This window comes from Microcebus murinus, chromosome 19 (genome assembly GCF_040939455.1).
Source record: "Microcebus murinus isolate Inina chromosome 19, M.murinus_Inina_mat1.0, whole genome shotgun sequence".
NCBI lineage: Eukaryota > Metazoa > Chordata > Mammalia > Primates > Cheirogaleidae > Microcebus > Microcebus murinus.
In genome coordinates this window covers 25,847,226-25,873,955 of record NC_134122.1, presented here as the reverse complement: position 1 = coordinate 25,873,955, position 26,730 = coordinate 25,847,226, and the positions used below count along the sequence as shown (strand labels likewise).

The following is a 26,730-nucleotide window of genomic DNA, read 5'->3' as shown; positions in this document are numbered from 1 at the left end:
AACTAAGAGGAAATATACCAACATATTTGCACTTTCACCATCTGCCAACAGACCGTTATTTCTAGAACTTGGCACAAAACGTAGGGCATAGTAAGCACCAAATGCATTAAAACAACTGATAGGTCGGGCACCATGGCTCACCCCTGTAATCCTAGCACTTTCGGAGGCCAAGGCGGGAGGCCAGAGGCCAGGAGCTGGAGACCAGCCTGAGCAACATAGTGAGATCCCCGCTCTCTACAAAAACTATAAAAATTAGCTGGGCATGGTGGCATGCACCTGTCGTCCCAGCTACTGCTGAGGCTGAGGCAGGAGGATTGCTTGAGTCCAGGAGTTTGAGGCTGCGGTGAGCTATGATGACGCCACCGCACTCTAGGTGGGGCGACACAGCGAAACTCTGTCCCAGAAAAAAACCCAACTAATAGATAACGCGTATGCGAGGAAGAAAGTTTAGCACATATTTAGCTGAATGAACACTGGTTATCGCTGAATAATGGCATGGTGTATAATTTTTTTTCTTATAGTTTTAGATTTCAAAGTTTCTAGAAAGACCTCATATAATTTATAGTTATCACATTTAAAAAGTTAATAAAAAGGGGGACAGCCTTCGGATGGGAGCTGGTGAGGGGGAGCGTGGCTCCTGAAACACCTAGCTCCTTCCGAGGCCCGAACTCCGACAGCGAGGCGAGAGACCCCCAATCCCCGCCGCGCCCAGGCCGCTTTAGCGCGCAAAGATGGCGGCGGCCGCGCCCCGCAGCCCGAGCCGAGCGCTCCCGAGCGTTCCCGAAGCCCAGAGGAACTCCGGGAGCCGCGAGGGCGGAGCGGCCCCGCCCGGAGCCTGGAAGCAGTGGCGCCGGCGCGGGGGAGGGGAGGCCGGATGTGAGTGGAGCGGCCATTTCCTGTTTCTCTGCAGTTTTCCTCAGCTTTGGGTGGTGGCCGCTGCCGGGCTTCGGCTTCCAGTCCGCGGAAGGCGAGGCGGCGTGGACAGCGGTCCCGGCATCCCGCACCCAGCCGCCAGTAGCTGCGCGCCCGCTCGCCGCGCCCCGAGCCCGCCGCTTCCCGCCTCACTGCCCGGCCGCCGCGGCCCAGCGAGCGGCCCAGATGCAGGCCATCAAGTGTGTGGTGGTCGGAGACGGGTGAGTGCGCGGCCGGGACCGGGTTGGGGGTCAGGGTCCGGGCGCGGGCAGGGGTTGGGCCGGGACTCGGGCCCAGGCAGGCCGGCCGGCCGGCGCGAGCACGCATAGGCCCTGGGCTGAGCCTCTCCGCTGGGCGCGGGGCGCGGGGCGCGGACGGGCGCCCCCACCCCACCCTCCCAGGCCCGGGCGGCGCGTGCCTGGTTCTGGCTCTCAGTGGGGGAGGGCCTCGGCGCTCGCCGGCCGGAGGGAAAAGTGAACTCCACCCTCAGCTTTCCTCCCAAGCCCGCTCCGCGTCGGGCCGGACGCCGCCCGCCGCCCTCCCCTCATGGGCACGCAGATTAGGCGGGCTTGGAGATTTTTGCCCTTTTCCGAAAAGAAGCCTCTTTTCGGTTTTTGCTTGTGCCATCTTGAGAGTTGTGGTGGGTAACGGCGGTCAGGTCGATCCTGTTCGGTGAATGTTTGCACAGGCCACTATGGTGACCATAAACTTACTGACAACCGGGTTTCCTGGACTTGGTACTTTGCCACTTTTGAGATTCTTAAAATTATTATTTTCGCCCTTTCCATGGAGAAACTTTTTGAGATGCTAGCTGTGCGGGGCCGGGTGTGATGAAGACTGTTCTTTCCTTTGAACGTGGTGTGGTCATAAAAGAAAAAAAAATTGTCTTTCGCCTAACGCTTTAGGTATGGGATGTAGCAGAACTGGCTCCCCGTGACTCAAGACGTTTCTTTGCTTTACTGTCCGTGGCGGTTACAGGCCCTAGAGGAAGACAAGACTTGTCTTATGCAGCCCCCCCCCCCATAGAAACAAGAATCTCAGTGTAATTGGAGCAGAATTGCCCGTCTCAGCATTGCTTGTGTAGGTTAGTGTTAACGAGGAAGCTTGAAGAATTACTACCAGTTTCATCAAACTCAGAATGCAACTGGTAACAATTTCTAGTTGAGTAAAATCGAAGGAAAGTTCTGGCATCACTGTTAACTTCTGGTTGATATTCTTCAAACCCGTCATTAGTGCTGATTTTATGTTTCTAAGTGAATTTATGGATTCTCAGGTTATTTAGATAGTTTTAAGTTAGACATTTGAAATTGTTTCTATAATTAATGTAGATGCGAGGACAATTAATACATTGATTTTCGTAAGCTATCCAGTCTGTGGCATTTCTTAGAAGTGTGAAGGATTATTAACATTTCATAATTCTATGTATATAATTAAAAATGGAAAGTTTCACTTAGGAATATGTATGCTTTTTTTTTTTAACCTTTTAAAAGAAAGGTTTGTCACTTGGGAAAAACATGCTCAATTACTTGGTTTGATGATGAAATCAGTGAATTATTTAAGTGTCAGAATCTGGCCTGGAATTTCTGGCCTCAAGCAGTCCTCCTGCCTCAGCCTCCCAAAGTGCTGGGATTTATAGGCATGAGCCACTGCGCCCCAACCAACCTCTACTGTTGGCTTTTTTTATCGAGTCAGATACTTGTTGAATGCCTCCCTTGGAATCTGGATCCTCCTATTGAATCCCCACCCCTTAACCCATCCCCAAGAGAGGCCCTTAAGGGGAAGTTAAACAGGACTAAACCAGATGTTGAGTATTAAGTGCCTCATAGGTGCCTGACCCTTTGCTTAGTGCGTAGTAAGTGCCAGGTACCATTATCTTTATTGGTCTTCTTCTTCTGTGAGGAATATTGGGCTTAAAAAACACAGTTCCTCCCCTTGAGGTTTCAGTCCACTATTCTCATGCTGAATTTAACATTGACTAGGGCTAAGCGATATTAGAAACGAAATGTACCTTTACAAAAAGATTTATGCTGCATTACTTGAAGGGAGTATATGTAGCAAATATTACGTCAGTGAAAAATTTAGGCACATAATATTCTATGCCAAAAATATTTTTTGCATTGAATTGATAAACTATATTCCTGATGATGTAGTTGGAATGTTCATTTTTTCAAAAACTGTTGAAGCTGTAAGTATAGGTCTGAATTTTGTGGGGCTAAGAAGCTATTTATTCAAGTGGAATTTCCAGCAGTTGAGGGCAGTTTAAGCAGTGAGGGTAAACTGATTGAGGTTCCATAAATTTCAAGCTTTCTTATTTAAAAAATATTCTTAAGAGATATTTCTTCTCACTTCTTGCTTTGACCCTGTGCCCCTGCTGTGGTGATGTCCTTTCTGGCTATAACTCCTTCCAGCCTGCCTTCCACAGTGCCTCTGCTTATCCCGGGCTCCTAAGGAAACACTGCTCTGCCTTGTTCCTTCATTGGGGGCGGGGGAGGTAGAAGTAGTAGGATCTTCTCACTGTTAATCTTTGGGTGTCTTCCTCCTTAACTTTGTCTGGAACTTGGTAAATAATTCCTTCATTAAAATCTATTTATTTGAACCCTCTGGGATGAATTGTTTCCTTCCGGGACCCTGACTGATAGATACAGAGACTGATAATATACCTATATGAAAGTAGTCAAAGATAATTTGCAAAGCATGTTGGAAGGCTCTAAATTAGGATCACTAGTATGTCAAAAGGGCACAGATAAGAAAATGAGATAAATGTTTTTGGAATTATAATTAAAAGCTATGTTATAACCGTAATAGAACAAAGGTCAGTTAGCCTATATTCTTCTAATGAATTATTTCCTATTTAGCAATTTAGTTGGCATTAGGTATACAATATGAGGTAAAATCTGATACTTTTTATTCTAAGATAGTCCTTTAACACAGGGCCTATAACTTTTGTTTGGGGGACCGTTGCCCCTAGATTTTCTTTCAGCTTTACTTAGAGGCTTACTAAGATGGCATCTTGCATTCAAATATTTATGAACAACTGTTTTTAATAATGTTGTTATGGCTTTGGTTGACTAGAACTCTGGTCCCCAACCCCTGGGGCCCTTGAGGTCAACCCCCTACTCCCCACTCCAGAAAAATTCTCTTCCTTAAAACTTGAGGCAGGGGTGGGGGAGGGGTGCACAGCAGGAGGTTAGTGAAAGAAAGCTTCATCTGTATTTACAGCCACTCTGCCAGCTTCCTCATCACTGTTCCCCATCCCATCCCTTGATTCAGTGCCTGAGCTCTGCACCGAGGCACACTCCCCCCTCCCAAAAGAAATTGTCTTCCATGAAACTGGTCCTTGGTGCAAAAAAGGTTGGGGTTCACCGGACTAGAAGACTGGGAGTGAATGACTTGAAGCCCTTCACATTTCACTCTATACAAAGTGATGTCCAGACTTGGCTAGCGATCTACACAGCCCAGTGTCTGACTTAGCTATTACCAGGAGTTTTTTTAGTTGAGCATAATAAATGCCTTCTGCGACATCATCCTTATAGGAATGTATACCATTACTCTCTACTTCCATAGAACAGTGATAGATAGTATGATGTGTGACTTTATTTAAACTCTTAATGAATTGTCTTTCTGTGTTTTCCTCTCCAGGAGTGGCTTTATTAATTACCAAGAGATAAGCAAGACATATTTTTGATCTGTTGTAAAGGTATTCGGATTTTGCCTTGGCTTCTGATTTAGGTTTAGTATATGGCTCTGATCTTGATTGTTAAAATTATACATAATACTTTAAAAAAAAATTTCAAGTGATAATCCCAGTAGAAGTTTGAGGTTGGGTTAAGTGGAGGAGTATCAGGAAGCCATATTTAGAAACCTTAAATCTACCCTTTATAATGTTCTGTCTTTTGCATTAGTCATCTAACGTCTTAGTACTTCCTACTTTTTCACCTCTGTATCACCAGGTAGCTCTATCTTATAATTGTAGTCTTCCTAGAAAGGAGATGTTTTTATTAGGAATCCTGCTACCATGGCAGTTACCACATGTGATCAGAGGAGTAATTTTCTTGCAACATCTTAATATGAAAAATTTCAAACATACAGAACATCTGAAAGAATTGTGTAGTCAACACCCATATAACTGTCACCTAGATTCCATTATCAACATTTTGCTCTATTTGCTTTGTCATATGACTTCCCTTTATCAGAGGGAGTATTTTAAGAGGATTTAATAGAGCAGTTGATTTTTAAGGAGAATGGGGATAGTGTACAGTTAGATGAAAATTCTTGTTTTTGAGCTCTGTATGTTCAGCTGACTCATATCAACTACACTGGGGTTAGACTTGATGATTCTAGAAGGGCAGTCTAGAGTAAAGCCGGCCTCAGGCTTCAACTCTGTTATGGGTAACATCTTTAGCCTGAGTGTTTGGGAAACTTTGGTGCACAATCTTAATTTTTTGAAGCCTCTAATGGTGATAATGGCTAGCTTTCTGTACTTTGGTTGTGATGTCACCTGTTGGTAATGGAATAATCAGAATTTTAGATTGGGTTTTGTGTTTTTGTAGAACTGCTCTAGTCATATGTATTTCTGAACAGATTCTCCACATAGTTATGTATTTGTTGAAGGCCTTCTGTTACAGATTCCCCATACTTTAATTCTCAGTGTAAATTGAGGAGCTTCATTCAAGGTTTTTACTTAACTCAATAAGTATGAATATATATATTTGATATATGTATTACAATTTTACTAACTTGTCTTTGAGATCTACTTTTAGACAACAATACGTCTTCTGTATTTTGGTTTACGGTTTTAATTGTCATTGGAAGAATCTGGTTTTTCTGTCTTAAGATCAATTTATGTTATTTTTGTTGTTTTTGTTGTATTTATTTGAGACAGGGTCTTTATCTTTAGCTTGGATTAGAGTGCAGTGGCATCATAGCTCACTGCAACCTCAAACTCCTGAACTCATGTTATCCTCCTGCCTCAGCCTCCTGAGTAGCTGGGACTACAGACATGTGTGGCCATGCCCAGCTAATTTTTCATAAAGATGGGGTCTCAATATTGCCCTGGCTTGTTTTCAAACTCCTGACATCTCGCGATCTTCCCACCTCAGCCTCCCAAAAAGCTGGGATTACAGGTGTGAGCCACTGTGCCCACCCCAGAAGTTCTTATTTTTGAGCTTCCTGGATGCCTTACTAACGTGAGGAAATTGCAAGTGTTAACAGGTTTATTGATTGTATGTGATTTTAAGTTTTGGTTTATAGATTTTAGGAAGTAACACTAAAGTTTACTTTCCCAAATAAATAAAAAGTTCTTTTAATGGAAAAATGAAGACCATAGTAGACACATAAGTTATTGGCTTTAATCTTGGTTATTTCTACAGGATAGGGCAGGGGAAGCACAGATAGGTTAAAAAAAATTGTAGTGTCATGAGCTAGGGGGAAATCCAATATAGAACTGCTGTGAACTTTCTTCCAGCAGACTCATGTTCATTTTCTGGAGTCATGGCATCTTTCAAAGATGTAAAAGAAGTGGAACTGAACAATTAAGGGTATAAAGTTGGAAACTCCAAATAGTAGCTTCCAAAAATTCTGCAGCATCACGGGGTTGTGCCCATGTACGGCTTCCATTTTTCACAGGGGAAGGCCATGGACTTTATGCCTAATGATGATGTTGATTTTGGTCTCTAGTGTGGTGTTGACAAGGAATTAATAAAATTAATGAGAGGGAAATAATGTTTTTTCTTCTATTTTAAGTAAAAATTTAGTCAAAGGAAGGACACACACTTATCCTAAAAGTCAGAATTCTATAATTTAATCATACTTTTATAATGGTTGGTAATAAAATTTCAGTCGATATCAGATTATGCCAGTACCTTGAATTCCTTTATAGTTAAGCTTTTTAAAAGATAATGCCTCAGCTGAAGATATAGTTCAGGAAAGGAAGTTTTAGAGATTTTAGACACAGCTAGTTGTATTTATAGTAATAGCTTTGTTCCTCATATCCATAGAATAGATTTAGGAGGGGTCTTAAAAGAAGTGCTAATGACATGTTATCATAACTGTCAAAACCTCATAAAGGTTTATCTACTTATCTTTGACATTAAGTGGCAATAATTGTTAACTTTTTAAATATGTCTGTCATTTTGAAAAAAGTCCACTTATCATGGCCTCAGATGCCACTCTCTTCTTCAGCTACCACATCCAACCCATGGCCAAGCCATGCTTGTTCTACCTGGCGTTTAAGTAGCCCATGAAACACCCATTTGTCTTTGCTCTCCAGTCCCCCTTCTGGTCTATACTACCATGGCTGGTTCATGGAACGCAGCAGCTTCCTTGTTTTCCTGCCTTGGGTCCTGTTGTCCTCAGGCCTTTTGCTACACTGCAGTTGAAGGCTTCTAAAATCTGATGCTTTTTCTTGGCAATTTAAAACCTCCCGTGGCTTCCCGAGGAGGAGCACATCCCGTGCCCTTAATAGGAAGAGGTGACAACCTCTTCACATTTCCCTCTGCCACTGCTGCCTCATTTATTTCAACCTCTTCACATTTCCCTCTGCCACTGCTGCCTCATTTATTTAAGTTATACTGGGCTTATTTCTGTACTGGGCCTCCTCATATACTTTTGCATTTGTTTCTCTCATCCTGTCCCCACTTCTCATACTTTTCAACACACACTGCAGCCACCTCTGATTGCTCCCAAGGCTAGGTTAGATCTTTTGCTGTTCATTTCCAGAGCATCCTTAGTAACACTGTGTAACACCTGTAATTATATATGATTGTATTTTTCATTTTTTAATTTAATAACTGCATACACTCAATGAGGTCTTATTTATTGCAATATCTTTAGCCCCTAGTACACTTTCTGATACAACACACAGTTGGTATGAATTGAAATTGAATTAATGCTCACAATAGTTTGGTGATGGAGTGGGTAGTTTTGCATTCATTTTACCAAGAAAAATGAGGCATAAGGAAGTAGAAATTTACCAAAAAATTACAGCCAGTAAGTGATAACAGTTGGCCCTGAGTCATAAAAACAGGTTTCTGACTCCAAATCTTAGGCTCCTGCTCATACAGGTTAAAAGCTCATTCTAAGCTTTTAACAAAATGTATGTCCAATGAGTCATTTCTGTTTAGAATGCCTTTAGGAGTTGGAAGTTACCTCCTGGTGATGTAATGTTTGACTTTATGAGGTCTTTGGGGTGGGGAGTTCCAACTTTTGCTAAGCTCTTAATAATGTTATGAGTGAAACAAGTATTGGCAAGACTGGATGGGCCTGTAATCTGCCCTTGTTGAGAGGTTTTCACTTTAAGCTTAGCATGAGAGGGAAAATAGAAAAGCACCTCTTTATGGTGAATCCTAATTTATAGTATTTGAGATTGAACGGCAGAATCTTAAAAATTATAACATCAGTGTATCATCATGACCTTGGCAAGCCTAACAGAGGATAGCAGGGAGAGGGCTTATTAAGGAGAAATTTGGTGAATTAACCCTCAGAATGCCAGAAACATGGGCTCTCAGAGAAGCTCCTAAAGTTATCCTGTGACTGTTGTAATATTCGGAGATGTTTATTTTTTGCTAATGGTGAGATGATCTTAATTTTTAGGTGACATTCTCATGAAAAAAATTTCAAGTGGTTGTCAACCATCACTCTGATGTCTGCTTGATTGCACACTGCTAATATTATTACCAGTCTTGTACCCATGACCAATTGTGCAGGTGGTGCTCCTGTCTCTGGAGTATTTCTCCCTGGTTGTCTGGGAAGTTTACTCCATCATCCCTGAGCTGTTAATTAATATATCTGGGATAGATTATGTTGGCCTCTGCTTAAAGGTTTGTGATGGTATGTGACAATTGGGGGCTGGGGCAGGTGGCAAATGAATACAGATGAATTAATGTGAGAACAGTTCATGTGTGGTGGTTTATTGACTAAATACTCAATATTAAGAGAACAGTCATTACTGACTGCCAGAAGGAAGGCTTTAGGAATGCGGTGGGATTTTGAGCTTTGCCACTTAGAGGCAGCAAAATAAGTTACTTACAGAAGTAGCAAAGAATAAGTTTCTGAGGAAAGATAGTTTGTATATTAGTATTAATCAAAATACTTTTGGCCTGGCACGGTGGCTCACGCCTGTAATCCTAGCACTCTGGGAGGCAGAGGCAGGCAGATTTCTCAAGGTCAGGAGTTCGAAACCAGCCCCGACCCTGTCTCTACTATAAAAATAGAACTAAACTAATTGGCTAACTAATATATATATAGAAAAAATTAGCGGGGTGTGGTGGGGCATGTCTGTAGTTCCAGCTACTTGGGAGGCTGAGGCAGCAGGATTGCTTGAGCCCAGGAGTTTGAGGTTGCTGTGAGCTAGGCTGACGCCATGGCACTCACTCTAGCCTGGGCAATGAAGTGAGACTCTGTCTCCAAAAAAAAAATACTTTTAAGGGTAGAATTTAAGTTCCTTGGATGAAAGGCTTTTACATATGTTCACAGAAGAGATAAGTTTTAAAATGTTCCTCTTGAACCTTGCTTGTACTTACCTATTTCCTAACTAGTATTGTTAAAGTTACATACCTAAAACAGAATGTGACAGCTCCTTACTCTACCTTTCTGAATAATTGTAGTTCGTTTACTTTAAATTTCAGGATAAAAATGTGTGTGTAGTGTTAAAGGGTTACAGAAAACTGATTGTATACTTGATTTTTTCTAGAAGTTATTTTAACAGAATAATGAAAGCTAGGATTACATTCATGTTGACTAAGCAATCTTTTTTTCTTTCTCTCTTTAGAGCTGTAGGTAAAACTTGCCTACTGATCAGTTATACAACCAATGCATTTCCTGGAGAATATATCCCTACTGTGTAAGTATCTTCAGTTAAATTGGGAATTAACTTGCCTGTGCTATGTTTTTCAGATTCTTTTGACCATTTGTTTTGCTCTAAAGCCATTCTTAATCCTTATGTGAGCAGGTACCATTAATTTTCTTCTACAATATTCTCTGAGATGTAGAGCTTGGGCTTTTAAAAAAATACTTAGTCTAATGTAAAGTTTTCTCATATGATGGAACAAACATAGCTTTCCTAATTGATTTTTCAACATTTAGGAAACAAAATTAAGCTAACTGTGAAGTATAGAGACTTTAATGTTAAAACCAGAGTTGGACAAAAGTACTCTGAAAAAAAGTTTGTTGGAGATAGTCCTTGTCTAGGTAAGAGTTTCAGATAAATTTGGCTCTCTGGGAACTGGAACATGAAGCACTCCATTATGCTTTAATTGGTAATCAGTTGGTTACATGTCAATGTTGAATTACAGGGCTTTGGAATTGAAACCTGGGTGTGTGGGGGTGGAGGGGTGTATGGTCTTTTGAATTGCTTATTGCCTATGGGCAGCAGAATTGGGTGGAGATGGAAAGTGCTTTTCTGATGATGGAATACCAGGGAACCCCCCTGTAGCAGGGCCTCATAATGTACCACACCATAGCCACCGTGAGTGCTTACCATCTGCACGCTGGAGGAGATGCCACCTCAATTCCTACCTGTGCTCACCTCTTCGAGTACACCACTCAGGTGCCCTCTGAAGTGTCGTACTCATTTTTTGAATCATATTGTCCATGGTATCCTGAATTTATGGTGGGGATTTTTCTTATCCACACATGTAGGTTAGAGCTTAAATAGTTAATGATTAATTATTTTGGCGTACTATAACTGATTTAACCACTAGTCATTTAGAATTTATTTTTGGTATAGTATGAGATAAGGACCTGATTTGCCCCCTCCCCCCATAGGGGAAAAAAGTCACAATATCATTTACTGAATAATTTATCCTTTTCTCATGGTTGCACAATTACTACATTCATCAGACCTTTCCTTTATGAAAGCTAGTTTGGTCCTTAAATTCTATCACATTGGAACCTTACTCAAGACCTTGACTCTGCTATCACAGTATAGTAAGACCCCCCTGAAGTTTTAGTTTAAAGAATATATAAAAATTCTTGACTTTTATCTTAAAGGCTGATGTATCCTCAGTTTAGTGCTTTCCCTGGTTTGAATTAGAGGGCCAGGTTTTGTTTTGTTTTTTTAAATGAACTACTTTGATACCAGTAACAATTTTTAAGGTCAGCTTTATTTTCCTACTGTCAGACTGTATGTATGTAGGCGTTTCTGGACTGCCTTTTCCTATAGTTAACTAACTTGTGAGTAGCAACTTCAAATTAATTTGAACATTTATATAATTGGGTACACTAACTTTGGAAACATTACAGGTGGCTTCTAAAACCAGGTGTGTTTTGTGTTACCACCCTACACTTGGGTGTAGGGTGAAATCACTTTGGAGTGTAGCTCTAGTGGTCACCTGCCTTGCTGAAAATGAGTAACATATGTACCTGAAAAACCCAAAAAGTGGGATTTGAAAAAGGGGCTAATTTTACGCTTTATTTCTTCCTGGAAGAAAAAATCTTAACTTTCTACTTGTTAAAGGTTTTTTATTGCTAGCAGTAATTTGTTTCACTTAAATAGCTTGTCCTTTGTTTCTCAGACACGCGTCTTTCTTAAGTTGTGGGTTTGGTTTGTTTCCCTTATACTCTAGACCCACCCCCTTTTCCCTCCAGGCTTCTTCCTGTGTTCAGAGGGCACTTGCTGGTGTGCTATCCTCCCAGGACCATTCCAGGTCTTCTCAGCACACCTCCTCTGGGATGCTGGCTAGGACAGTGACTTAGGTCCCATTATTTGTGACTAACCATTTTTATTCTATTCTACAGCTTTGATAATTATTCTGCCAATGTTATGGTAGATGGAAAACCGGTGAATCTGGGCTTATGGGATACGGCTGGACAAGAAGATTATGACAGATTACGCCCCCTATCCTATCCACAAACAGTAAGAATTGCAGCTGATTTCTAATGTGTCTTTTAGAGTATACAATTCTTGAATGTTTAATTAAAGATATCACTACAGAATTTCTTATAGTGCTATCATTTGGATATATCATGTAATAGCAAATGAGGTTAAATTGGTTCTTTCAGTAGAAAATGCAAGCCAGAGTTTTTATTTTTTGAGCATCACCAGTTATTCTGATGCTGTGCATTTTACATTCTTCCATTTAGTTTTAGGACAATCATATGAAAGGGGTAGGGTTTTTGTTTTGTTTTGTTTTTGCAAACCAGTTTTTAACAGCAGTTAGTTTGAAGATGGTTTGCTTTGTGACAGTTTTGTACCACAGAATTAAATTAAGCAATTGAGATTAAGGTTCTTTAAACCAAGTTAGTAACTAATGTTTAATATGTTTCTTTCATAAAATACATAGTTTCTATAACTTTAGTACCTAATTCTTTTCAATGTAGATTAAGGTTTCAGTTTTATAAAATGTGTCCACTGTGCCTAATCGGAGGAAAACTTTTAGTTTTGCTTTTGTATCAGACAACTAAATGATTTCTTTACCAGAGTTTATTAGAGCAGTAGCTGGCAAAGACAGTGTTGTGGATAGAAGCCACTTTTCTTTAAATAAGCAGTTGTCTTACATGTGTGTCATGCGCTTATCTTATTAATATTTGTTCATCATTTTTCAAAATATTGTCTTGGAGACAGTGATTAACTAGTTGAAGCAAAACTTAAATAAGCAGGAGAAGCAACAGAGCAGATTCCTTGGGTTCAAATCTTGATCTCTCACTAGTTTTGTGACCCTTAGGCAGGTTTCTTCATCTCTCTAGTCCTTACCTGTTTCCTCATAGGACTAGAGTGAGTTAATACATGTACTGCCCATACATCAGTCCCCGGCACGCCACAGACACTCAGTGTTAGCTGCTATTAGGATTTGTCCTCGTTCTTGTTTATGTGTATTGCTCAGACTAGAGAGCTCAACAGTTCCACCTTGTGCCAAAATGAGTGGAAGTTGCTGTGGGTATTCTGTGTTAGCCTGAGTTGGCCAGGGTGTCACGATTAAGTTCAGAGTCAGAGACACAGCCTAGAGAAAGGCAGGCTTTGAGTACTGATTGATGGGGCAGCCTTTGATTGGTTTAACCATTACTTTCTTTTAGGAAGTAATATGGATGGAAATAACTAATTAATTCCAGTCTACCAGAATCTTATGTTTTGCTTTTTTATGAACTTCTTGTTTAGTAGTGGTAGTTTCAAACTTTTGAATACACTTTTTTTCCCTGCAATCATCACCGTGTTGTATGTTTGTTTTTGCTGAAGGTCTCCTTCAGCTGTAGATTTTTTTGTTAATTGTCTTTTAGCTGAATTCTAGTTAACAGTTCTAAATAAAGACCAAAAATATAAAATGGGAAGTTTGAATTGGGTGGTTTCTCAGTAACCTACAGCTAAAAATTAATTATGATTAACTATTAAAAATTAGCTCATAATCACCAAATGATTTAAATTCATTAATATCTTAAGAAACTATCCTATACCCAGTAGGTATTTAATAATTCCAGATTTTAAGTGGGTTTAGAAACATTAATTCGTAGAGTCGAGTCTCCAACCTAGGAAGGGTGTGGTGTCACTTCTGAGAAATGAGAGCCACCCTGATGTGACTCAAGGGTACAGAGTAGGGTGAGGCCTTTTTCTCTAAGGGAGTCGTTCATAGTAAGTCAAAGGTCACTTGGCAAGAGTCCCACTTTGTGTGCTCAGGAACACATAGATAAGTAAGGTGGACTCTCCTCCACCTTAACTGAATAAAGCTGTAGTGTATGAGGCCTGAAATCAAAGTGGGTGTTGTCCTTATGGGGCTAGGACTTAAACTTTTATGTCTCATATGTGTAAAGCAGTGTGCACTATTTTCCTATAAAATATTTGATTAGCAAGAAGAGAGTAAGACATGATTCTTGTCCTCTAGCAGCTCACAGAAAATTTCCATAAACCAATCACTGTGTAAGACCACCCTGTGCCAGCAGGGGGCTGGGGGCACCCGACTAGCAGTTGAAGACATGCCTGCTTGTGTTCTGTTGGAAAAAAGGAAATTATCTTGGCTACTAAGGGGCAAGCCCCAAATACTCAAATACTGGTGGTGCCTGGTAGGTCTAGTCCTTTGAGCCACATTGTCCTAAGAGGAGCGGGCTCTGGGAGTTACAGGCTGGTCCCTTGGTCTCTTCCTGACAAGGGGAACCTCAACTATATGCAAGGTGGAACGTGGTCTCTGGCTGTTGGCTTTTTGGTCTGCAGCCAGTTCATGTAGCCCAGCCAATACTGAGCTTAGCCCTTCTCCTGAAGGACCACTTAGGAGATGTCTTATCTTGGGCATCCTACAAAGAGATGTTAACATATCCCATGGTCATTTAATGTTGGCATCCTCCTCCTTTGTTGGGTAGCTCCGTGTAACTAAGTTAAATTTATTTAAACCATTCATTTCTACTTAGTTCTCCAAAAGATGGTGAGGAAATAGTTATTTTCAGTTGAAATTGCCCTTCACATTTTAATTTTTCCAAATTAATCTGTAAATAAGTTCTTTATTTTCCCTTAAAATACACTGTAAGTTCTGCATACTCATCTTCATTTGGCATGCACAGAATCCTGGTATGATCGTAATGCCCCAGTCCCCTGTATTTGCCTACTTGTGCCAGAATTAGTGGCGTATGTGGGAGCATGAGTAACAAGCCGGCATCACAAGGCCTGAGCCTGTGTGTGTCCCAAGACCCCGGCCACACCACTTGCTGTGGGGCTGGGGGCTCTGTGTTCCAGTCAGCCAGGACCCCTGTGTGTCTGGCCAATCTTTTCATTTTCTCTGTGTGCTCTGACTTTAGAAGGGTTTTAAAGTACCGGGCTAGAATGCTGTGACAGGAGATAAAAAGAAAAACTAAACTGTTTAGCTTGGCAATTTTGAGTTTCCGAAGTCCTTAAAATTGTGAAGTTGACCGTTATAAGTGGCAGTGTCCTCCAGCCAAAGATCATTCGGAATACACTGGTAGTTAAGACTGAGTTTGTTACTGTTTGCCATGAGGAAGACAGACTCGGGGTGCTGTGGGGTAAGATTCAGGCTTGTGTTGGGTGGGGGCTCAAGAGAGCATAGGGGTTTGCTCTGGTCTGAGTGCTGTCAGAAAGCTGGGTGATTCTGTAATCTCATCTAGAAGGTGGGAGAATAAAGCAAGGCTAAAGCTGTGATTGGTTTAAAAAAAAGTAGTCCCTCACTTTTGTTGCCTGGGTGTGGAGTATGTTTGGTGATTTTGTAGTTTGCATAGTGACCTTGGATTTGTCATAGACAAGGTTATGGAATGTTTTTTTTTATTCCAAGCTTTTAGACAATAAAGTGGTCTTTTGTTAGTTTATTTACTTCTGGTCTCATGTCAGCATGGTCACATAGTGACCTTGTCTGATGTCAGTGTTCTGGGAGATTGTTCTGTTTAACAGGAGCACCTTCACCATGGCAAAGCTGTGAGCGCCAGGCCAGGCCAGGCCAGTTCTCAGATGTCAGGGCTGCTTTTCTGTTTTTTCTAATTTTATTTTTGTAGCTGCTCCATACTGAGGACACGTGTCCAGCTTCTTTCAGTTCCTTTTTTTTTTTTTTTGCCATGTTTATATATCCTGCTCCTTTTCCCTGTGCATAGAAGCATTTAAAAATATCTCAAGCCTGAAAGTAAAATCCAGGTGGAAGGCATTTGGAAGAGAATAAAATGAAAGAAAGAGAAGCATTACTGCTTTTAGTAGTGAGATTTCAGCCATCTAAGACGTCTGCCCAGTGTCAGTCTGCGAAAAGCAGACTGTCCTTGTGGGTGGTGCCACTGACAGGCAGAGGAGGCAGCAGGAAGAACTGCTTGGCTGACTTTTGACCAGCGAGGAGGAAGTGGTTTGCGATGGGAGCATGGTGGGAGTCTGGTGTAGTAAGAAAGAGGAAAGTCACATTTAAGCCCACTGGAAACGGCCCAGTGACCAGAGACAGCCTGTGGCTCTTACATATACGAAGAACCTGTGAGGAAAGAAAAGGAGCGAGATCCTCAACCAGACACAGGTGGTGCTCTCTGAGGCACTCAAGTGTTACAAGGACAGGGAAGAAATAGAGACTCCCAGCCAGGATCGGCCTGCACAACCTCCACGTGCTGAGGCATTAGAGAGGCAAGGGTCGGAAGAAATTGATGCTACAAAATAAGTATCAGAAGCACCAGACGTGTTTTCTAAAAACTATGTTTAGGCTGGGGAAGAAAAAGGAACAAGGAAGGAACAGGCAGATGGCGTAATGCTAACGTAGGAAGGAAAATGGAACTGCTCGGCTCCTGTTGTGCATGTTTCTTCTCCATCAAAAAAAATGTTCTTAAAAGTTAGGGTACAACAAATTTGATTAGAAGATATTTTGAAGCTGTATTTTTGTGATTAATCCCCAATGAGCCTCGGTATCACAGTAAAGATTTGATACTATATCAAGTCCTTGGGAGGACAAATCTTCAAAAATAGCCCATAGATTAAACCAAGATAGCTATGGAAACTAATACTGTCTTTGAATTGTAAGTTAGAGATTCTTGAATGAGATGAAATTAGAATAATTTTCTTATCCTTTTCTCTTTTTTTTTGAGACAGAGTCTCACTCTATTGCCTAGGATAGAGTGCCATGGCGTCAGCCTAGCTCACAGCAACCTCAAACTCCTGGGCTCAAGCGATCCTCCTGCCTCAGCCTCCCGAGTAGCTGGGACTACAGGCATGTGCCACCATGCCCGGCTAATTTTTTTCTATATATTTTAGTTGGCCAATTAATTTCTTTCTATTTATAGTAGAGGCGGGGTCTCGCTCCTGCTCAGAGCTGGTTTCGAGCTCCTGACCTTGAGCAATCCACCTGCCTTGGCCTCCCAGAGTGCTAGAATTACAGGCGTGAGCCACCGTGCCTGGTCTCTTGTCCTTTTCTTAAAAGAATTCTGTGAGGCTGGGCGTGGTGGCTCACGCCTGTAATCCTAGCTCTCTGGGAGGCCAAGGCGGGTGGATTGCTTGAGATCATGAGTTCAAAACCAGCCTGAGCAAGAGCAAGACCCCGTCTCTACTATAAATAGAAATTAATTGGCCAACTAATATATATAGAAAAAATTAGCCGGTCATGGTGGCGCATGCCTGTAGTCCCAGCTACTTGGGAGGCTGAGGCAGAAGGATTGCTTGAGCCAGGAGTTTGAGGTTGCTGTGAGCTAGGCTGACGCCATGGCACTCACTCTAGCCTAGGCAACAAAGTGAGACCCTGTCTCAAAAAAACACAACAACAAAAAAAGAATTCTGGGGTTCTATGTTGGAAGAGCACGTCTGTCGATTTTTATTATAACAAAGAAACGAAAACGTGAAAAGGTTGTCATTTCTAAAACTTGTCACTAAGGGGTGGCCTCATCCAAATCTGCAAAGGGGCCAGGAATTGAAGGTCTTAGTGTCAGCAACACTGTTCATTTGGGTAATGCAATTCTGTAAATTTAAACCACACTCCCAGAACTAGGGAAGATGGAAACAAAATTTCTGCATAGGAAGGCCGGGCACAGTGGCTCCTGCCTGTAATCCTTGCACTCTGGGAAGCCAGGGTGGGAGGATCACTTTAGGTCAGGAGTTTGAGACCAACCTGAGCAAGAGCAAGATCCTGTCTCTATAGAAAATAGAAAAATTAGCTGGGTGTGGTGGCAAATGGCCTGTAGTCCCAGCTACTATGGAGGCTGAGGCAGGAGGATTGCTGGAGCCCAGGAATTTGAGGTCACAGTGAGCTATGATGACGCCACTGCATTGTAGCCAGAGTGAGACTGTTTAAAAAAGAAAAAGAAAAAAAAAAATTCTGCACAGGAGACTTTCAGTGTTCAGGCAGCATTAACACTGTCAGCACTCAGACCTGGCTGTGTCCTGGGAGTGTCTTTTGTTTGGTGGGCATGTTTTACAGACAGGTGCCTTTCCTGTTTGCTGTGGCTCCCTTCAGCCAGGTCTGTGTCTGATAACTTGGACGGAGCTCTTTGAAAGATGTGCCTGTTGGTTAATGGATGTCAGCGACAGCACGTCAGCATCATGCCTTGTGTTAACAGACGCTTCTAAATGTCCCCAGCTTCGTGGGCATGTTGTCAGCTCTGGTGTGTGCTGCCACAGTAGAAGGAGCACCTTTGTTGCATCCCCAGTATTTTGCCTGACTTCTGTTTTCACCCTTGTTAAACTACCCAGGGAGATACCCTCTTTTGGCCAGGTTTCATGGAGTGTTTTGGTGGCACTTGTCATCAAAGTCACATTAGATTATTATGTGCTTTTGGATCCCTTGGAAGGGTTGAGACAAAACTCTGATATAAGAATCAATAATAGGTTATGTTGATTTTTATTTTCCTCAGTTTGTACTAAATTCAAACCAAGTTCTCATGCATTACTAGGTTGGAGAAACGTATGGTAAGGATATAACCTCCAGGGGGAAAGACAAGCCGATTGCCGTATGTAAAACTTTCAATCGACTTCAGTTTCAAGCTTTATCTTTTCTCTCATTTCACTTAGTTTTACTAGGATTTCTTAGCGAGCCTCAAGTTCCTTGAGTGTTTTACATTTAATTCACTCAAGTTTGGGGTTTTGCTTGATGGAATAAGCTTTCATTAGAGTGTGATGGTTGACCTCCCAGCTTGATTTAAAGCAGTTTGAACTGCAGTCTTCCCTCCTCCGAAGTAATAGGAGGGCTGAGTGAGAGGGGGCCTCTCTCCTGGTTGGTTGGAGATGGGATGTAGAGATTCTACCTGGTGGAATCTGAGTCAGTGCTGAGCCAGACAGGACTAACCTTGCTCGGGGCCTTCTTTTCCTGCTTTGGTGTTCTGTGTGGTGGGGCTGTCTGGTGCTGCCCTGGTGAGCTAACCTGACCATGCTTTGAGATGGTTTGCTGGGATGCTGTGGTGATTCTTGTACGAGCTTGTGCATGCGCCAGCATTTTTAAATGTCATTTATAAAAAGCTATTGTGTGGGATGTTTCTTTCCCTTTCAGGTACAAGATATCAGCTGGATGGTTTAAAGTGTTAGCTTGGGAATTGTGTGCATTTCACAAAGTAACATAATTGCCTTTTTCCATGAAAATGTTTTATAAACCTAGCATTTTAGAAACCCTTTGGGCATTTCTTTTATACAGGTAAATATTTGAATTTGACTTTATACACAATACAGAATAGAAAGAGAAACTCAAATATTTTACATTTAGCAGAAATTCTCTCCAAGCATGTATTCTGCACCTAATTTTCTTTGCATCTCTACTTTAGCTACAATTGCCCTGGGCACAAGTTTGCCAGAGGGCCTGATTGTGTTTGACAAGCTGTGACAGTGTGAAGGTGGCTGTCAGCCAAGAAGATGCCACTTACCTTCCTCCCTCTCAGAGGAAAGGGCTCATGTAGCAAATAAATGTTTGAGTCCCTACTGTGTGCCAGGGACTGTGACAAGAAGTTTCTAAAGAAGCAGTTAAATTGAAACCCAGTGTAACCTTACAATGTTTGTACTTGACAGACCAGTGGCGAGTTTGATTGAAAAGCACACCATTTGTAGATACTGTTTTTAAAATGGACTCTGCTTTTGGGAAACAGACCTAATTTGATGGAACTATTGCAATGGTACCTTCATGCTTGATTTTATATGTTTAGGTAATAGGGTCCCAGTCTGAGAGTTGCGGTGATGGAAAAGAGGCCTCCCAGGGTCTGGTTTGATACTTGCCTGGCCCTGAATAGCTTCCAGCATATTCTCCTTCCACTTCCCCCTTTCTCACAGTAAATGGTTGCTTGATGTGCTGGTTCTGGTCTGGGAGCTGCCTGACACTGAAGGGGTAAACCCAGGGAGCTTTTGACATGAGCTGCTGGTGCCTCATAGGCGACACTCCATGGCGACTCATTTCCTAACAGCATTTAGAAAGCAAAGTGTATTCATCATTTTAAGAGAGTTTTCTAAATGTCTCCTGTGTTTTCTTTTTATAGGATGTATTCTTAATTTGCTTTTCCCTTGTGAGTCCTGCATCATTTGAAAATGTCCGAGCAAAGGTAAGTGGGGATTTTAAAGAATATGTATTGTTATGTAATGTCTCTCTTAGGAGGAAATATTTTAAAATACCATTACTGCTAAGAATTATTTAAATTGGTTAAAGTAATTTTACTACTTAGGTACATAATCAGTTTTTAAGTATATGACTTAAATATGTAGATTTCTAAGGCTTCAGGTTCTGATTCAGAAGTTTCATGTTCCTCCTTAAAATAATGAAGCACTTTGGAGTTGGTGTAATAAAAATAATGACCATTTATTTCCACTCCAGCATCTTTGACAAATTTCTTAGTGAAAATCATGACAAACCCTTTAGGTGTGGTGATCAGGGACATTTTCAATGGTGATTATGGCAACAGAGCTGACACCTCGGTGTGGGTAGTGTGTTTATTCTCATCCCTGAATAGATGGTGAATTTTCTGAGATGACCCTAAGAACTTGTTTTACCCAAAACAAAGTGGTTTGCTTTTGAGGGCCCTTCCTTCCTGCTGTTACTTGATAGGTAGAGCCTTTCCTGTAGGATCCTTAATTGGGGGGGGGGGGTAATCTACTGGCTAATCAGACACTTCAGATATTCCTTATGGTTCTTTAAGGTTTGAATTGAAGATGTGAACTGCATGAAGGCTCTGTAGGGAAGGCATTGACTGTATTTGGGTGGCTGACACACTGGGGCACCCATTGCATGTAATTTAGGTGAAGGAGAGTGTTATAACCTTTGTTCCTTTTTTCGCATCTAGTGGTATCCTGAAGTGCGACACCATTGTCCCAACACTCCCATCATCCTTGTGGGAACCAAACTTGATCTTAGGGATGATAAAGACACGATCGAGAAACTGAAGGAGAAGAAGCTGACTCCCATCACCTATCCGCAGGGTTTAGCCATGGCTAAAGAGATCGGTAAGAAATCCTGCCATTTTCGTGCTTTGCACATCTTTTTACTTTAGTGACAGAGAGTGGAGTCCAACCTGGGGAAAGTAAAGTGTGTTTTTCCTACTCAGGATCTCGATTATGTTTGGGGAACCCACTAAACAAGGCCCTTCTGGGTCTTAATGTTAGTGTTGGAAGGTGGAGGCAGGGTTAGGAGTTTTCTCTGCTGTGCTGTGCTGGCAGGAGGTGCTAGGTTCCAGGGGGCTGCTTCTTATTATTATTCTGATCAGAAGAGGGACATGTGGAGCGTACAATGCCATGTGGCTGTGTTTCTTGTAGGTGCTGTAAAATACCTGGAGTGCTCGGCTCTCACACAGCGAGGCCTCAAGACAGTGTTTGACGAAGCTATCCGAGCAGTTCTCTGCCCACCACCTGTCAAGAAGAGGAAGAGAAAATGCCTGCTGTTGTAGATGTCCAAGCCCCTAGTTCTTGTTCCTGTCCCTTGAAACCTTTGTATGCTTTGCTCAAAAAATGTTGGAGCCTTTGCACTCAATGCCAAGTTTTGTTACAGATTAATTTTTCCATAAAACCATTTTGAACCAATTAGTAATTTTAAAGTTTTGTTTGTTCTAAATGTAAGAGTTCAGACTCACATTCTATTAAAATTTAGCCCTAAAATGACAAGCCTTCTTAAAGCCTTATTTTTCAAAAGCCCCCCTGTTCTTGTTCAGATTAAGAGTTGCCAAAATACCTTCTGAACTAAGTTGCATTGTTGTGCTATGAACACTAAGCACTAAACTGTTTAAAGACCTTTGTCTTTAAGAATACTGTAGCTTCTGAAGTTAGGAGATGCAGACACTTTCTAAGTAGTTTTCAGATATGTAAAGCATATCAGCCTCTTTAATGAATCGTTGCCATTTAATGCATCAATAATTTATATTTGCCCATGTTCGTTACATAACATTGTACTGTATATCATAATGGAATGAGTATAACAACTCAGCTCCTTTGGATCAGTCTTTTGGATTTCATAGTGAATTTTTTTTTTTAATTGATCAGCTTTTGCTGAGATTTTGAACAGAACTCTTATGTGTTTCCTCTAATGAAGTATTCTGCTCTTAGTTGTCGTGGGTGCGCTGGGGTGGAGTGTGTGAAACACTTAATGTGATCAAAGGATAAAGACAGTATTTTGACAAAATATGAAATGGAGATTAATTTACACTACATTGTACAAGGAATAATCAAACTGAATAAAAGTATCACAGGTACAAATTTTAAAAGGTTAATTTCTTTTAAATGCAGATGATGAAGAAAGGTCGGTATTATCAGTAAGTGTTTTTTTCTTAAGCTTTTCCTTTCTCTTATACCTGCCATCCCTCCCCAGATTGGGCATTTAATTCATCTTCGAACTGGTCATTCCCTTAGTTGCTAACTTAGTGTTTTTCTATAGAACCCCTTTTTAATGAGCAATATGCCTCCTTGTATTATAAAATCTTTCTGATAATGCATTAGTTTTTTTTGTAGATTAGTAAAAGTGCTTTCCTGTTTTCATGTTACTTTATTCAGAGCTAATAAGTGCTTTCCTTAGTTTTCTAGTAACTAGGTGTAAAAATCATGTGTTGCAGCTTCACAGTTTTAAAAATATTTTAGATATTCTTAAACTATGAACCTTCCTAACGTCACTGTCTTGCCAGAATACCAACACTGTCACTTGACTGAGACTGCCCCTCTTTACCTCACCCACATGGACACATGCTTCCTGTCGTTGCTTTGCCTAACAATGTTCCTTGGGTCTGAGGTTCTGTAAACTGTGCTAGTGCTAACAATGTTCTGTACAACTTAACTCACTGGCAAGAATACAATGTTGGACCTTTCAACCACTAGAACAAAATTTTTTAAATTGACAGTTGCAGAATTGTGGAGTGTTTTTACATTGATCTTTTGCTAATGCAATTAGCAGTATGTTTTGCATGTATGACTTAATAAATCCTTGAATCACATGACTGGTAATACTTGAATTTTTGAGACTTGATGAACAAGCTCTTGGTGTGTTTGCCTCACTTTAAAATCCAGGGTTATTGGAGACATTCATTGCCAATGCATGTTTTCACACAGGAGGGACAGAGGGAGTGCCACCTCCAGGAGAGAAGGTGGGCGAGTCCACAGTTAAACAATACAGCAGGGGCGGGAGGTGACAGGTTTGGATCTGTTGAGTGGTGGTGAGATGCTTACATGGAGATATCCACATTGGGGTGTGTGCAAATACATCTTGGCATAGGGCTTGGGGCTGAAGATGCAGATGTTGGGAGCCCCACACAGCATGGCAAGGTGGAGGCTGGATGGACTATACAACCTGAAGGTCCTTTCCAGATCCTAAACTTCTACTAGAACAAGGTTCATGGTAAAATTAGTTTTGTAAATATTCCTTTTTATTGAAGATTTTTACTTTATTTTTCCAAAGATAAATGATGCAGTTTTTAAAAAAATATCAGTTGTAAAGGTTTGTTATAAAAACAGCAGTCTCCTCCCTTTATACTCTCTCCAAAGGTGAGATTTTAATACTTTCAGTTCATTTATCTAATTTTTGATAACTTATCTCCACATCGAAATTTTTTTTTCTTGCTAGTTGAATCTTTTAGGTTCAACCATTACTGTTGATATTTCCACTGTGGAAGATATTTGGCTTTCTTGCACTGCACCCTTCCCCCTGCAAACACACCTTTCCCATTCCCCTATTGTGATGATTTCGGTGGACCCTTACAATTTAGTGTTGCACGATTATTACTAAACTACTCATAGCCATGCTATGTAGTAACAGAACTCTGCCTTTTCTGTACAACTTTTGGTTTCCTTTGGGGTAATTGTTTAATTTGCTTAGTTTTCTGTGTACTTAATAATTCAACCGTGAATTTCTTTTATCTAAATTTCTCAAGATGTTTATATTTTGTATTTTATAATTTTCATTTTCCTAAAGTCTCAGAATCATCTGAACTTTACAGCTTTTGTGTGTTGACCTGTATTTCCTACAGCCTGAGTCTGTTTTTTGATTTACTTTATCCTGATGAGTAGCTTCTCTCCAAGAGCTTCCAAAGAAAGGGTGTGTGGGGAGTATACAATCACATGCTACATGATGTTTTGACCAACAACGGACCATGTGTATGACAGTGGTCCCATGAGACTAATACTGTATTTTTGCTGTACTTTTTCTATGTATAGATCCACAACTATTTTAAGATTGTGTTGCAGTTGCCTACAGTATTCAGTACAGTAACAGGCTGAACAGGTTTGTAGGAACAGTAGGCCATACCAGGTAAGCTTAGGTGTGTAGTCGGCTTTATCGTCTTAGGTTTGTGTGAATACATTCTATGATGTTTGCACAATGGTGAAATTGTCTAATGCATTTCTCAGAAGGTATCCTCATTGTTTAAGCAATGCATGACTATTTTTGAGCCCTTGTGTCTTTGAAAATAACTGTTCCATGATACTTCTGGCCGAGACTAAAATTCTAGGTTGGTGATACCTTCCTTTCAGGTTTTTCTGTTTTATTTAGAAGAAAGAAAGAGACAGGATCTGACTGCCTAGGCTGGACTTGAACTTCTGGGCTGAAGCTGTCCTACCTCAGCCTCTGAAGTAGCTAGGACTGGATTTGTGAAGACAGTTCTTCCGTTACTTTCTTAGCCATTTCCATTGGAATGTATTTTTTCTTATTTATGTTACCTTGTGAGATTTCCACGTCCTAGGATTTACTTTTTTTTTTTTTTTTTTTTTTTTTTTTTTTTTTTTTTTTGAGACAGAGTCTCGCTTTGTTGCCCAGGCTAGAGTGAGTGCCGTGGCGTCAGCCTAGCTCACAGCAACCTCAAACTCCTGGGCTCAAGTGATCCTTCTGCCTCAGCCTCCCGGGTAGCTGGGACTACAGGCATGCGCCACCATGCCCGGCTAATTTTTTATATATATATCAGTTGGCCAATTAATTTCTTTGTATTTATAGTAGAGACGGGGTCTCGCTCTTGCTCAGGCTGGTTTTGAACTCCTGACCTTGAGCAATCCGCCCGCCTCGGCCTCCCAAGAGCTAGGATTACAGGCGTGAGCCACAGCGCCCGGCCCTAGGATTTACTTTTATACTCTGTATTTGATGGGCTCTTTTCATCTAGAAATGAGTCTTTCAATTTTCTGTTCTTTCTGGAACTGTTACTTCAATATTTGACCTCTTGGAGTGGTCTCAACCTTTCCTTTTCCTGGTTTGTTTTTTTGAGTTTTGGTTTTATCTCTCATACTTCTTTAAGTTTCAGGTATTCTTTTTCACTCTCTAAATATCCATGTTGAGCCTCCTGGGTTGGTTTTGTGATTGCAGCACTTTCTCTGTGTCCTAAGCCATTGCTAGGGTTGTTTGGAGCTTCTGCCTTCATGATCTGTTTCTTTTGGCCTCTTGTTCCTTGAGTGTCTGGCAGTCTTTGGCTCATGCTTAAAGGTTGAGTGGAAACTGAGCACAGCAGGAGGGTTACAGTGCAGCACGTCAGATCTCCTACCTTTCTGCCACTAGGTAAGAGCAGGAATTGTGTTTAGAAATGAAACTTGTAGCAACTGGATGTTGCCATGGCATTTCAATTGTGAAGTTTTTAATGTAGCCCTTTTTCAGGTTTTCCAAACTTCTGTGGTGACATGGCTGCCACAGCTGAGGAGGATCCCCAAGACACGCATCTCCTGAGGTCAGATTTTCCTGGAGGATTTTCTTTCTGAAGATCCTGGGAGCTGAGTGGGAGGAGCTGAGGAATGTCATTTTTCCTCAGCTATGCTGGTGTCCAGTCCCACCCTCCACCCCAGAGCACAGGTAGGGCCAGGTTTCTTACAGCTTCCAAGCAAACCTGCTCTGGCTGGTCCTTATCTGTGTCACACATCCCAGGTGCATGGGGAATCTGTCTCGTGTGTCAGGTTACTCACCTTATCTTCCCCCCTAGGATTCTGTTTGACTCTAGCCATCTGGATGTTCTTGTCTCTTTGTCCCCATCTGAGTCTATGTTTTTAAACTTAAAAAAAAAAAAAAAAAAACCACCAAAAACTTCTTAAAACATGATTGCTGTAAAACCACCCAGTAAAATACACCAACCTGGAAACCTCTAATAGAAGAGCACATTACTATACACACAGATACTTTGATGACATGTGCTTTATTTTTTAACTCCTTCTGAATCCACTGGCCATCCTCAGAACCAGAGAGCACATGAGAATTAACTCAAAGTTGACAAAATAACCAGACAGTGGAAACAAGGAGCCTGGAGTGCTGTGGTTCAGGAGGGCAGGAGCCATGGTCTCCACTCATTTCCCCAACCAGATTTTGTCTTCGTTCCCAGAGTTCAGGGCTGCGCCTAGAGCCACCCAGGAGAAAACTCTAGGCTACACCCTCATAACAGTTTTTTGCATAGCCAGGAAAACTCAGTTTGAATAAACTGTGCACCTCTAAGCTAAGTTCAATGAAAAGGTTTGCCGGTGATGTGGGATCTGTTAGGTTCTTCAAACTGGCTGTTGGATTCCTGCCCTTCTAGGGCAGTTCTCAGATAGCCAGAGGATCTGCAGGCAAGGGGAGCAGGGCTTCCCGAGGCTGTCTCCGTTCACTGTTAGGCTCAGGAGTCCCATTGCCTCAACGAGCTCTCCTGACTCCGTTAATGTGGCCAAAATTATTTCCCACAAATTGTTCAATCATTTAGAAGACCATCGAGTTTAGTGCTCATCTGATTCCTGTTGACGGATGTCTGCTATACTGGCGGCATAGGAATCACTTGGATGGTAAGTCAGTTAAAGAGCAAAAGTTGGGAGTCCACTGTTTCTGGGACAGTTTCTAGTAGCCCTGGTTATGCCACATCCACGTTAGAGACCCCTTGTGCTGGACAGGAGATACAGGCCACTCTGTCGGAGACCACACTGTCCAAGGCTCTCATCAGGATGTCTGGCATGTGGTCTGTGAGCATCTTTGGGCCTATGAGTATTTTGCTGAATTCCGCTTCATGTGACCACTTAGCACTATACTGAGCAGCAGAACAGCAGCCAAACCTTAAACAGAAAAG

The 26,730-nt window shown here is 41.5% G+C and overlaps 2 protein-coding genes across 2 annotated transcripts in view; one reads left to right on the top strand and one right to left on the bottom strand.

Annotated features, from left to right (window-relative positions):
* Positions 1-849: 849 nt before the first annotated feature.
* RAC1 (Rac family small GTPase 1) lies at positions 850-21,349 on the top strand. Its single transcript, XM_020281468.2, has 6 exons — positions 850-1,133; positions 9,680-9,751; positions 11,647-11,764; positions 19,744-19,806; positions 20,542-20,701; positions 21,011-21,349. The coding sequence occupies exons 1-6, from the start codon at positions 1,099-1,101 to the stop codon at positions 21,139-21,141; spliced, it is 579 nt and encodes a 192-aa protein (XP_020137057.1). The 5' UTR covers positions 850-1,098; the 3' UTR covers positions 21,142-21,349.
* A 4,468-nt stretch (positions 21,350-25,817) lies between these two features.
* The window catches only part of DAGLB (diacylglycerol lipase beta), a 28,994-nt gene continuing 28,081 nt past the window's right edge, over positions 25,818-26,730 (bottom strand). Inside the window, exon 15 of the mRNA XM_075995280.1 lies at positions 25,818-26,716. Within this exon, the coding sequence (XP_075851395.1) occupies positions 26,518-26,716 (199 nt within the window). The 3' untranslated portion in view covers positions 25,818-26,517. The remainder of the gene's footprint in view (positions 26,717-26,730) is intronic.

Excerpts from the sequence above, each read along its gene's own strand:
- RAC1 (XM_020281468.2), top strand. The coding sequence starts at position 1,099 with ATGCAGGCCATCAAGTGTGTGGTGGTCGGAGACGG. Across the intron at positions 11,765-19,743 it reads CCCTATCCTATCCACAAACA|GATGTATTCTTAATTTGCTT; the intron begins GTAAGAATTGCA and ends TTCTTTTTATAG. Across the intron at positions 19,807-20,541 it reads TTGAAAATGTCCGAGCAAAG|TGGTATCCTGAAGTGCGACA; the intron begins GTAAGTGGGGAT and ends TTTCGCATCTAG.